This window comes from Mesocricetus auratus, unplaced genomic scaffold (genome assembly GCF_017639785.1).
Source record: "Mesocricetus auratus isolate SY011 unplaced genomic scaffold, BCM_Maur_2.0 Super-Scaffold_100022, whole genome shotgun sequence".
Classification (NCBI taxonomy): Eukaryota; Metazoa; Chordata; class Mammalia; order Rodentia; family Cricetidae; genus Mesocricetus; species Mesocricetus auratus.
In genome coordinates this window covers 23,105,428-23,117,523 of record NW_024429203.1, presented here as the reverse complement: position 1 = coordinate 23,117,523, position 12,096 = coordinate 23,105,428, and the positions used below count along the sequence as shown (strand labels likewise).

Here is a 12,096-nt window from a genome sequence, read left to right as displayed (position 1 = left end):
ATCAGATCTATAGCTTCAGAGACTGCACCCTCACTGCAAAATGGACACATCTCGGGTTCGGTCCCCTTTTCTGTTCCCAGCATCCAACAGAGAAACCCGACACAGAGACAAAAAAAGCAGATTACATTTTTAAATTTTCTTTTTAATAAAAAGGCACCTATAAAACAGGTCAATACAGTACAGGCAGCACAGACCCCCAGAGCAAGCCTAAAAAGTGTCTCAAAATAAAAACCAAGAAGATGTCTTCACATATTGTATTTATATATTTATATTTATATATATATTTATATAATGGTACAAAATGGCTGGGGTATGGCCATGGATGGAGGAGAAGGCTGGCCTGTGGAGATCTCCTTGGGGAGCTCGTGGTAGAGGTGGGGACAGGGACACGGAAAGGGGGCATCAGGCCCTTTGTGGCCTGAGCCCTCTCCTCAGAGCAGGGCAGTTAGACGGTTTGGAAGGCTGGGAACACGGGGGTGGGGCACAAGGCCCAGAAGGAAGCAGGGAGGGCAGAGTGTCAGACAGGAAGGGCAGGTTCCCACCCACCTCTCAACGCAGAGACCTTGGCTCTGGTCCCTGGGAGGGGCTAGGGAAGCCGGGGCCTGCAGCCAGCTCTGGAGGGGAGCGGTGCCTGACCGGACTGGCAACGGACAGCACCAGACTGGGAGAGGTGGGCACAGATTCCCTTTGTATTACAGCTGCCAAGGCTAAACCAGGCCCCGCAGGTCAGAAAGGCTGGGGACAGGGTCCTGGCAGAAGACACCCTGTCTAGAATGGCCCTTGGCCCTGGAGGCAGGGCAGAAAGGCCTTGGTCAAGGAGCTGCCCACCACCTTACAAGGCAGGAAAAAGGAAGTGAGAAAAAGAAGTATTTTACTCCTGGGGCCAAGGGAGACAAAACACCCATTCCTGTATGGCTTCAGTCTGACCAGTGGTGGGGGAGGGGCTCTCCTGGGGAGAAACCGGGAGGCAGCGGCTATGCCTGGGCTGGCCCTGAGCCCTGGACAGAACCTTGCCAGAGGGCGGACAGGCAGCAGGATGCTCTCCCCCACTGCCTTCCCTTACTCCATGCTAGGGGAGGAGGCTGGAGGGGAGACTCACTGATCAGCCAAACTCTGTCCCTTCCTTCTTTGGTGAGAAGCAAGTGGTGGTTTCTAGAAGGGTCTGTGCCCTGAGGGGTTACCTGGCCCAAAGCCACTAAAGCCATAGCTGTAGTCACGTCATGCTAACCCCTCCATAGCTCCATTCAAAGGGGCCACACCTGCCCCTTCCTTCTCTCCTTTACCAGACTGGGAACAAAGGGCTTCAAGTTCTGGCTAAGATGTAGCAGCAGAGGCGCCCGGCAGGGGCCCATGTCACTGGTGTGGGTAAACACATGCCCATGCGCACACCTGCTCTCCAGAAATCACTCAGCAGCAGACAGGCGGCCATAGTCGGGGGAGGGGGAGGTCTGGGTCCCCCTGGGCTCACCAAATGGAAGCCTAGCTGGTGTGACCTCGGTTGACAGGTGGGGCACACGGAGGGTGCATAGGACAGTATGTCTCTGGGTCCAGGGAAACGGTGGGAGGGATTGCTGGAAGGAGGGGGAAAGGTTCTTTTTTTTAATCTTTCTCTTTTGTGTGTGACTTCTATCAAAACACAGAAATACGGCACACGCACAAACCCGCACAAAAGCGCAGCTCTATTTACAGCTCCACTGGCCCCTGCCCACCTGGCCAGCTGCCTGCAGGGGGCGTGGGAGAGGAGGTCAGCCATGTCAGCAGGGAGAGGAAACGAGGAAGACCGGGAAAGGGGGTAAAAGCAAAGAAACCAGGAGGGGACAAATGGACCTGGAGCACCAATGAGGTGACAGTTCCATAAAGGGACAGAGGATGGAAGACCCCTCCTCTCCTTCCTCTCTCCCCAGGACCCCCAAAGCATAGCTGAAAGTGGGGGGAAGTGTAAAGACAGGGAAATAGACGCCCCGTAGGAACAGGAAGGGGAGGGGAGGGACAGTCCTGGTGGCTGAAGTGGAACAAAACCAAATTCCAACTCTCCACCCAGACTCTTCCACTTCCCCCTAAGCTGCCAGCACATCAGGTTCCCACAAATGCCATTCCCCACACAAGCCCCTACCCACCCCTCCACCCTACCCCTGGACCCAGGCCATCCATCCCAACACTGGAGGGAAAAAAAACTTTCTTAAAGTTAACATATTCTCCGTATCCCCAGCTCCAGACCCCTGAGGGCCTGCTAGAAGGGTAGGTTGGCCATGCCGCCAGGCGCAGGGAGGTAGCCCATCTGGCTGTCCAGAGACACGCTGCGCTGCCGCAGAGGGTGGGACACCATGAGGTTCTGCTGGGGTGGGGGGCCCATGAGGGAGCCCTGTGGGGAGAGCATGTGGGGAGGCTGGGTGTAGACCTCACCCCCCACACCCCGTTGCTTCATCAGCATAAAATTCTGCTGGCTCATGAGGCCTTGTGGTGGGGACATGACCCCTTGGTGCAGGCCGTGGGGCACCATGCCCTGCTGTGGGGGCACACCTGTCCTGCCCAGCAAGGACATCTGTCCAGGGTGGCACATGGACATGCTGAGCCCCCGCTGGACCCCCTGTTGGCCTGGGAGGTTGGGGGGCCGAGAGGGGGTCTGCTCCGCCATCATGTTCTGCAGGTTCATGAGATGCAGGTTGGGGGGCTGGGCCTTGGGGGCCTGGTTCTCGCTCTTGGGGAAGTACTGGAGGGTGCTGCTTGGCTTCTCAGAGGGGATGATCCGGGATAAGTCGAATTCAGGAATGCCGGTAGGGGTGGGCCGGATCACCTCACTCAGCTCTGGGTCGTTCAGTACTGATGCCACTCCAGGGAGCACCCCGGGTGGGTACGCCGCGTCGCCCATACGGCCAGGCATGCCTTTGCCCATCAGGTGCTGCTGAGGGGGTATGGGGCCGGGTGGCTGGTTGGGCAGGTCCTCAGGGGGCAGGGGCATGCCTGAAGGGTAGTGCTGCTGCAGGCCAGGCCCCCCACCCCCACCCCCAGGGGGGGCCATGGCACCATGGGGCTGCTGTAGCCGTGGAGGAAAGGGCATCATCTGGGAGGAGCTGGGCACGGGGCCACAAGGGGTACTTAGGGAGTCTGGGCCTCCTGGGGCCATCATCATTGAGTTCTGAGAAGGGCCCCCTGTCCCCTGTGCACTGGGGTGCAGTGGAATGTTGGACCCCAGAGGGGTGGGGGAGGGTAACATAGTAGGTGGGGGCTCATGGGACAGGGGCTGCTGGCCTGGCAAGTTCATGCCCATGGGGCTCTGGGCAGCAGCAGAGTTCAGGTGCATCTGGTTGGGCTGGTTATTACTGATGCCTGTGGGGAAAGAACAGGGCATTAGAGAGGTTCGTGGAGGCGCCTCCCCCATCCTCCCCACGCCCATGAAGGTGCTCTAGCCTAGGTAGTGATTGGAACAGAGACCCACAATTCACAACACGCCCCGTGACCAGGGACTGCGGCAGCTTGCAGAAACCAGCATGTCCACAGGGGCAATTCCTAGACAAACCCACTGCCGCCACTCTGGGAGAGGTTTGCCTACTCATACCTGGCCCGGAGCCCTGCGGGGGTGGGGGTGGGGGTAGCAGGGGCCGGTCAGGCAGCAGCTCGTCGTCTGAGGTGGCGATGGTCTTGATGGCATTGTGGTACAGAGGGGTAGAGCTGGGCATGGCATACTTGGACATTTGAGACATCATCAGTGACAGAGGGTTCTGGGAAGGCGTGGGGTCTGGGGAGGATGTGAATGGTAGGCTGGGATTCATGAGGCCACTGGGAGGGTTGGCAGGAGGCGCTGAGGAGCTGTTCCGGGGGCCGCTAGGCGGGAGGGTACCTGCAGAGGCAGAGAGACAGAAAGAGCAGGGGTCACGGGGGAGGGGAGCACAACTGAGTTTGGCTCCTCATATCTAAGGAGAGGTCAATTTCCTTCAGATCTCTACCTCACTTCAGGCACACCCACATCCCACTGAACAAGGGCTCCCTGTGATCCCAAGGACGCACGCAACGTTAAACAATTCCTGTAGTGGGGAGATTCCAAGTCTCAAGTGGGACCCTTCAAGATGCCTAGATGTATCTGGAGCTCTGTGTAAGGGACTCCAGCACAGCTGCCACCAAAGCCCCTGCAGGAACCCACCCACCACAACAGCTCCAGCCCAAGTCCACCCAGATGACTTACCCTGTTCCATGTTGCCCAGGGTGGAGGAAGAGTTCATGTTGAGAGGCGGCTGCTTATTCTGGGAGACCCCAGGACTAGGCATGGCCGTCTTGGGAGAGGCCACCCAGCCTGGAGACGGCACCGCCATGGAGGGCGACTTGAGCCTGCTGGGTGAGCCAGTGGGTGAGCGCACGCTGAGGGAAGAGCTGAGGACCTGGGGTGACTTGAGAGGTCCTGGTGGGTTGGCAGAAGGCAAGGGCACCATCTGTGAGGGAGTCTGGGGTGACTTGAGGTTGGCAGAGGGTGAGGTGACCAGGGGTGAATGCACCTGGCTAAGGGTGGGTGACTTCAGATGTCCCATACCTGGTGAGCCCATCTGGTTAATACTGATGGTTAGGTCTGAAGGCCTCCTGCCTAGTCCCCTGTTGGGGGCTGGATGCACAGACCCAGGGGGAGGATTGGAAGCAGGGGGCAGAGGCATATGGCTGAGCCGAGTGGTGCCCACAGGGCCCATGGGCATTGAACTCTGATCAGGGCTGAACATGTCTTGAGTGTTGCCCATGTCCTGGGGCATGGCTTGGTAGGGTCCCTGACCCCCAGAGAATCCCTGCTGGCCCTGGTTGGGAAACTGTGAAGGCATAAGCATCTTCTGAGGACCACCCATCATGCCACTGCTGTTCTGGGCCCGAACCCGAGCCATCTCTTCAGGACTAAGTCCCTGAGGCCCCATCATGTCTCCAGGGCCTCGCATCTTCTGTGACATTAACATCTGCTGCTGTGGTGTCATCTGCACATTCAAGTTCATGTTCATATTCATGTTCACATTCATGTTCATGTTGAGGTTGCCTGGCCCCATAGGTGTGTCTACCTCCCTTAGCCCAGACTGTCCCATTGGAGGGCTCAGGAGGCCCCGGCCTCCACCGAACTCTATGCCCATAGGAGTGCCGGCCAGGCCATCTCCACCAGTCATCTGCCCCGGAAACATGGTGGGATCCATCTGTCGATGTGTCTGCATCATCCGCTCCATTTCCATGCCCTGCCCCATGCCACTGCCTGCCATGCCCAGGGGGCGCTGCATGCCCATTGACCGCTTCTCCAGCAACTGGTGCCTCAACAGCTCCTCCCGGACACGAGGGGTCATGAATCGCTCTGCCTCACCTTGCCCACCCGGATAGGGCACGGCATTCTGGGCAAAATTGCTGGGTCCCCCAATAGGGGGCAAGTCTTCAGTCCAGCCCATGCCTGGCCTTACAGGTCTCTGCATGGCGTTCATGGGCACCTCCATGGGCATACTCTGCATACTCCCAAATCCAGGCACCCTTTGCATCTGGTTGCCCGGAAAACGGGGGCCAGGGAAGGGAGGTCCGGCTCGGAGCTGCATGGGATCTTGGACGTCCATAGGTCCCCGGAGCTGTGCACCCATTCCAGGTGGCCACTGATCCCCAGGTTTGCTGTGGTAAGGAGGTGGGGGTCCCCTCCCCATCATGCCCCCCATGCCCACCATGTCCTGCAGAGGGCGGCCCCCGTGCAATCCAATCTGCTCCTCTTTCCGCCGCTTCTCCTCGTAGTACTCTTCCTGCAGCTTGCGCCAGGCCACCTGCTCGGGTGTCAGGCTGTCCTGGCCCAGCCTCTGCATCATCATGTTCATCTGTTGCCCCATGTCTCCCCCCTGGGGGTGCCCGGGCACGTCATGCTCCAGTGGGGGGCCTCCTAGGCTCTGTGTCTGTGAAATCATTGACTGCAAGGGCTCCTCGTACTTCTTCAGCCCACTGGGAGGGGCTGCGGGAGGCTGCTGACCAGCAGAGGGCGCTTGTGCCGGTGGACCCCCCTCACCAGCTCCTCCAGGGGGCCCCTTGAGGAAGGGCTCAGTCTCCCCGCTGCGGAGCAGCAGCCTCTCAATGTCTCGCAGTGTCTGGAGGGAGCGCTCGCGGTGCTCCAGCTGCTCTTTGGACAGGCCCTCAGAGCCCACTAAGTTCCGCTGCCCATTTCCTGTGGGGGTGGCCTCCCCCAGTAGGGCTGAGCCAGGGGCACTACCAGCATCTCCTCCTGGAGGCAGGGGGTTGTTAGCAGAGGCAGCCGTCGGGGTGTTAGGGTGGGTGCCACCGGTCCCTCCACCTGTGCTGGCGGCTCCCACTGAGTTGGGGGCCAGGTCCTGACTGGTGTCTTCAGGAGGCCCCTCTGGGGGCAGAGCAGGAGGGGCACTGCCAGGAGCTGGAGGTGGCGGCGGCAATGGGGGTGGCTGAGACTGTGGTGTTCCCGCGGACGGCGTGTTCAGGGGTAGTGGTTCTGGGGTGGGTGGCACTTTAGGAGCCTGCCAGAGGAAAAAGGTAAAGAGTTAACAGAGATGAGGGGACACCCCGATGTATCTTAGAACCAGGCAGGGCAGCACACTCACTTGATCCAGCTTGGCCCGGGGCACATTCTGCTGGTGGTAGGTGAGAATGGACTCTGCCCGTCCCTGCAGCACGGCCTCTGCAGCCCTGCATAGGGGGGGCAGTCACAAACAGTTCAGAGATGGGCAGAAGAGAGCCCAACCCGGCCCCCCCCCCCCCCCCCGCCCCCTGCACGCGTTCCGGCTGGGTGTGGCTAAACCAAATCCCTTTGCCCCTAGTCTCTCCCAAAGACTTACGTGTTGGCCAGGTGGGTGGTGAAGACATACACGAACTGTGATGGAGGCTTTCCTGGGACGCCCCCACCCCCACCCCCAGGAACATCGGGCCGCAGGCCTGGTGGGGGGCCATGTGGGGGGCCTGGTGCACTGCTTTCACTGAGGGGCAGTTGGGCAGTTTGGCCAGGACCCAGCTGTGGGGCCGCCATGGCTGGGTCTGCTACATTACAATCTGCAAGAGGAGAGAGAAAGGATGGCAGGTGAGCGGCCCAGATGTGAGGAGAAGAATCAGCTGGTATTCCTGCTGAGAGAAGCCCAGTGCCTCACAGCTCAGACCCAGAGGCTCATTTGCCCCCACCATCTCTGTGTTTCCATGCTGACTTGTCCTACCCCAATCTTTGCCCAAGATGGCCTGAACAATGGCCACGTAGAGAGGAAGAGGAGAGGGAAAACGTGGCAGACAGTGTGTGTATGTGTACACTGTCTAACGACACAGACAAGAAGGCAGGGAGGGCTGGGTGTTGGTGGCGCACGCCTTTAATCCCAGGCAGAGGCAGGCAGATGTCTGTGAGTTCGAGGCCAGCCTGGTCTACAGAGCGAGTTCCAGGACAGCCTCCAAAACAATACAGAGAAACCCTGTCTAGAAAAACAAAACAAAACAAAAACGAAAAGGCAGGCAGGCCGTAGTAACTGATGACACTTTTCATACTACCCCATGACTCACAGACTGATTTTACGAGACATAGCATTTGTATTATCTGTCTCTTCATCTACAAAATGGAAACACTACTCAGCTCCCCTGTGCCCTGTGTGGGGACAGGTCAGAGAAACTTATTTACTATGCTACAAAGCGAACCGTATATTTCAATAACAGAATCAGAAAGGCGGTACAGAATAAAAGCTCCTCCAGGGCTTTCACAAACCGATCAATGCAAGATGTGTTACCTCTGACCACAGGCGCATATGGAGATGTGTCCCCATCAACAACTGCTCAGCAGACCCTGCAGCAGTGGGCCCAGCAGGTGGCCTCTAATTCAGTTTTAGTCTGACACTGATCTTTCCCACAGGTTGAGGGGCAAGAACACAACACCGCTCACCTCCTGCCTGTCAATGCCAAGCTCGGGCTACCTGTAAAGTGCGGTTCCTGGGAGTCACTCCTCACATCCAACTAGATGCTAGAGCAGTTGGAAGAAACGCCTTACTGCTGCTTATCAGTTCACCAAAAGGACGACACAGGAGCTTAGTAGGTAAAGGCATCCGCTGCCAAGCCTGGCAGCCCCCTAGGACCCATGACCCGTATGGTGGAAGGAGGAAACGGACATCACACATCTTCTTCTGACTACCGCACTCATGCACATGGAGTGTACACTCACTCACTCACACAAGTCAGTTAAAATGATGCTACAAATGAAGACACGTGAGATGATCCAAGTTTGAAGGGGTCTGAGAAAGGGCATTTGCTCCTGTGCCCTTCCTCAGAATGCCACGACACGAATCGGTCTGAAAAATGTCTGAAGCCTGTCTTCGATTTTGCAGGGATGAGCATGCATGCGTGTGTGTGAATGTGGGAGGCGTGTGTACTTACGGTTTAAGGGCACAGAGCACATATAGAGGTCAACAGAGAGGGCTGGAGAGACGGCTCAGAGGTTAAGAGCACTGACTGCTCTTCCAGGGGTCCTGAGTTCAATTCCCAGCAACCACATGGTGGCTCACAACCATCTACAATGAGATCTGGTGCCCTCTTCTGGCCTGCAGGCATACGTGCAAGCAGGATGTTGTATTCATGATAAATAAAAAAATAAATCTTTAGAGGTCAACAGAGAACTGTTGGCTCAGGAGCCTTGAACCTTTAGTTGAAGACAGGGCCTCTCACTAGCCTGGAACTCATCCACACCAGACTAGCTTGCCAACGAGTCCAGAGAGCCTGCCTACCTCCACTTCCGTGTTATCACAGTGATTACAAGCAGGTGACCCTGCACCCAGCGCTCTTTTTTTCAGGCTTTTGAGCAGGGCTTCTTTGTGTAGCCCTGGCTGTCATGAATCTTGCTCTGTAGACCAGGCTGGCCTAGAACTCATAGCTCCGCCTGCCTCTGCCTCCTGAGTGCTGGGATTAAAGACGTGCGCCACCACCGCCCGATTTGTACTCAGCTTTGTGTGTAGGGTCTGGGGATCTGGACTTCTTGCAGGTAAGTGGTTCACGAGGAGCCATCTATCCAGCCTTCCTTCTGGATTTTTACAGACTCATCATTCGTCAATAAACCCCTGGCCTGCATCCTGACACTGGTCACTTGCGATTCCCAGCATTTTAGAGACGTATGCTAGAAAACAGGGCCAGGCCAAGCATATATTCCACAATGTCACAGGCTGACATACTGGGGACATTCCCAGAATAGCCAAGCCACCCTCAGCACCAAGACAAATTCTGCTCCATGGTCACAAGTTGGCTCTGCACTCCCATATGGATAAGATCCACAGCTTGGTCATCAGTGGTGTTGGGGAAGTCTTATGCCAATAAAGCACTGTCTGGCCAATAGGGAATCTAGATAGGAGGGACTAGGAGTCCAGGAGGACTCTGGGAAGGAGAAACACAAGAGAGTCAACATGTAACTCCATAGGGGTAGGAAGCCCGGAACTATTCTCCGGTAAGAAACATACTTAGATTAACAATTATGGGGTAATTGCTTAAAGCAGAGCTAGCCAGGAAGAAACAAGCAAGGCCAACAGCTTCATAATTAATACAGCGTCTTGTGTGTTATTTGGGGACTGCAACATGGCAGAGCCCAGGTGACTGGCGGGTGATAAACCAAAGCGGCTGGCAAGGAAAAGCTGCCGGTAACAAGTGGGTTTAGGTTAGGGGTAGATCCATCCTCACACCAAGAAAAACAAGTCAAAGCCCCTGGACTGCAGTGACAGCAAGTGATAGCACTTCCAGATAACACCAGAGCTTAACAAGGCAGACACACCTGAGGCTCAGAGGCAGCTCTCCCTGTATGAACTCCTTGCTGGTCTACCCCATGAGCTCGCTCTCCCTGTATGAACCCCTTGTTGGCCTACCCCATGAGCTCTCCCTGTAAGAACTCCTTGCTGGTCTACCACCCCATGAGCCTCACACCAATTGTGAGCTGACCTTGGTGTATGCAAACACTGCCTCCGAAGAAAGGATAAATTAGAACACACAACAGGCTTCTACACACTATGGAGGGAGAGGCAGAGTTTATCACAGGAAGGAACTCTAGTACCATGATAGCAATACGCTAACAAAAGTATGTCATATGCCTGAATTCACTTTCTCCTTGTACCAAATCTATATGGTCAAGATGATTTTTACAGGTAAGAAATCAGAAACCCTTTCCCAAGTTTATACAAAAGCAAGTGCATCCCTGGGACGTAAGTGAAGAAGCCTGGTCTCTGAGCCTGTGTTATTAATATCTACATCACTCTGCCTCTCCTTGAAGAATTCGATTGCATGGCTGAATGCTGTTGGATGGCATGGTGTCACAAGACTATTATCCCAGCATTTGGGAGGTATAGGCCAGCCTTATCTATATAGGAAACTTGAGGCTAGCCCGTAATACATGAGACCTCATCTCAACTGAATGGCAGGCTATCTAAAAGAGGCTGGACATGGGATGTTTTTATCTCTCAGTATCTTTCAAAGTGTCTACAATGACACAGTAAAATGCTATAGAAACAAACTCAGGGTAACAGGAGAGTTCCTGTCCCAGGAAGCAGCGGAAGAGCCCACCATTCAGGTGTTCTTACAGAGACTAAGGAGCACTGGTGAGTCACATGGGAGCTTTCAGTCCCAGCTGTCGAGGCTTCTCACTGGCCACTCCCCAGTAGGACCCACTCACTGCCCGCTTGCTGATTGCTTCCTGCTCTGTAACAGTCATCATACCAGTTTCTCCATCGGCTGCTGAGAGGACTAAACAAAGTAGCCAGCACATTCTTCCTCCTCCTATCCCTGATTCCTGCCTTCGAAAGCCCACAATTTAACCAGGCACCATGATGGAAGCCTTTAATCCCAGTACTAGGGAAGCAGAGGCGGATGGATTTTTGTGAGTTCTAGGCCAGCCAGTGCTATACACTGAGATCTTATCTCCAACAACAGCCCACAATTTAGCCTTCTCTGGCTAGTTTCTTTTCTTTTGTCCTTTCTTTTTCAAGACAGGCATCTGGCTAGTTTCTTATGCATTAAGCTTCTCTGAAAACAGATGTAAGCTTGGAGTGGAAACACCGAGGACTTGGATGCCTTAGGTCTCTAGTACATAAAGATGGATTAAAGAATGCAAGCCAGGTCGTGGTGCATGCTTTTGATCCTGGTACTTGGAAGGCAGAGGCAGGTGGATCTCTGAATTCAAGGACAGCCAGACTACAAAGAGAAACCTTGTCTCTGAAAAAAAAAAAGAGAGGAATGGGTATCAATTCACACTACTTCTTGTCTTGACAATGCACCCTGAGCACTTTCTGAAAGTCATTCAGAGATTGGAGAAAGGAACCAGTTCACGCCTAGGCTTAGCAAGATTTTGCAAAGCCTAGCTAACCAGCAGATTCCCAGTCTGGGCCTTCCTTGCCCATCCTCCATTGACCAGTAGGTGGCAGCATAGACCATGAAATCTTTTAGAAAAGTAGGTGCGTTGTCCAGGAAAGAGATCACCTGAGAGAGCCTACAGAGCAGAATGGACAGAGAGGAGAGGAGAGAGACTAAGGACCTGGAAGGCAAGGACTGGGCTACCACAATGTAGGGAGCCAAAAAGTCTAAAGTAGGACTGAAGTTCCTGGTCCTTGCCACTTCTCCCTCAATTGCCCTAGGCAGGGAGGCTCCCTGAGCACAGCCACCCCGGAGGGCACTCACTGTGGGCGGCCCCAATGGGCTTGTCGTCCTCCTCGCTGTCTGGTCCCGAGCACCATTCGTCCCCGCTGTAGGGCTGCTTCCGCTCCAGCACACACCTCCGCTTACTCCGGGGCGCCACCTCTGCCCGGGCAGAATACAGAAGAGTGAGCGCCAAGGTGTCCTGTCCTATCGAATGCAGAGGCCCTCCCAGGTCACTCTCCACACTGCCCCACCCCAGAGGGCACTGTCCAGACCACGGTGGGCACTTTGCCAGCCCTGGCCCCCACCACACCACCATTTGTTTCTGATTTCTTTCTCCAACCCTGGCTGCCTGTCTCCCCTCCCCCCATAGCAAGTAGAGCATAATCCCAACCACAACTGGTTCTAATTAGGGCTGGGGGGGCAGGGAGGAGCACTGTGACTCTTTCAGGTCCCGGTGCCTGTTCCCAAAAGGCTGGGGGGGGGCGCTATTCACCCAGGACACTTCCCTCTCCC

General features: G+C 55.6%; 1 protein-coding gene across 5 annotated transcripts in view; it reads right to left on the bottom strand.

Annotated features, from left to right (window-relative positions):
- Positions 1-121: 121 nt before the first annotated feature.
- Bcl9l (BCL9 like) overlaps positions 122-12,096 on the bottom strand; it is a 29,498-nt gene continuing 17,523 nt past the window's right edge. For all 5 annotated transcript variants that reach the window (XM_013112923.3, XM_021226739.2, XM_013112925.3 and 2 more), the window contains 6 exons: positions 11,623-11,742; positions 6,789-6,999; positions 6,555-6,639; positions 4,181-6,470; positions 3,557-3,838; positions 122-3,327 (listed from right to left, as the gene is read on the bottom strand). In XM_013112923.3, the coding sequence (XP_012968377.1) occupies positions 2,231-3,327; positions 3,557-3,838; positions 4,181-6,470; positions 6,555-6,639; positions 6,789-6,999; positions 11,623-11,742 (4,085 nt within the window). In that variant the 3' untranslated portion in view covers positions 122-2,230. The remainder of the gene's footprint in view (positions 3,328-3,556; positions 3,839-4,180; positions 6,471-6,554; positions 6,640-6,788; positions 7,000-11,622; positions 11,743-12,096) is intronic.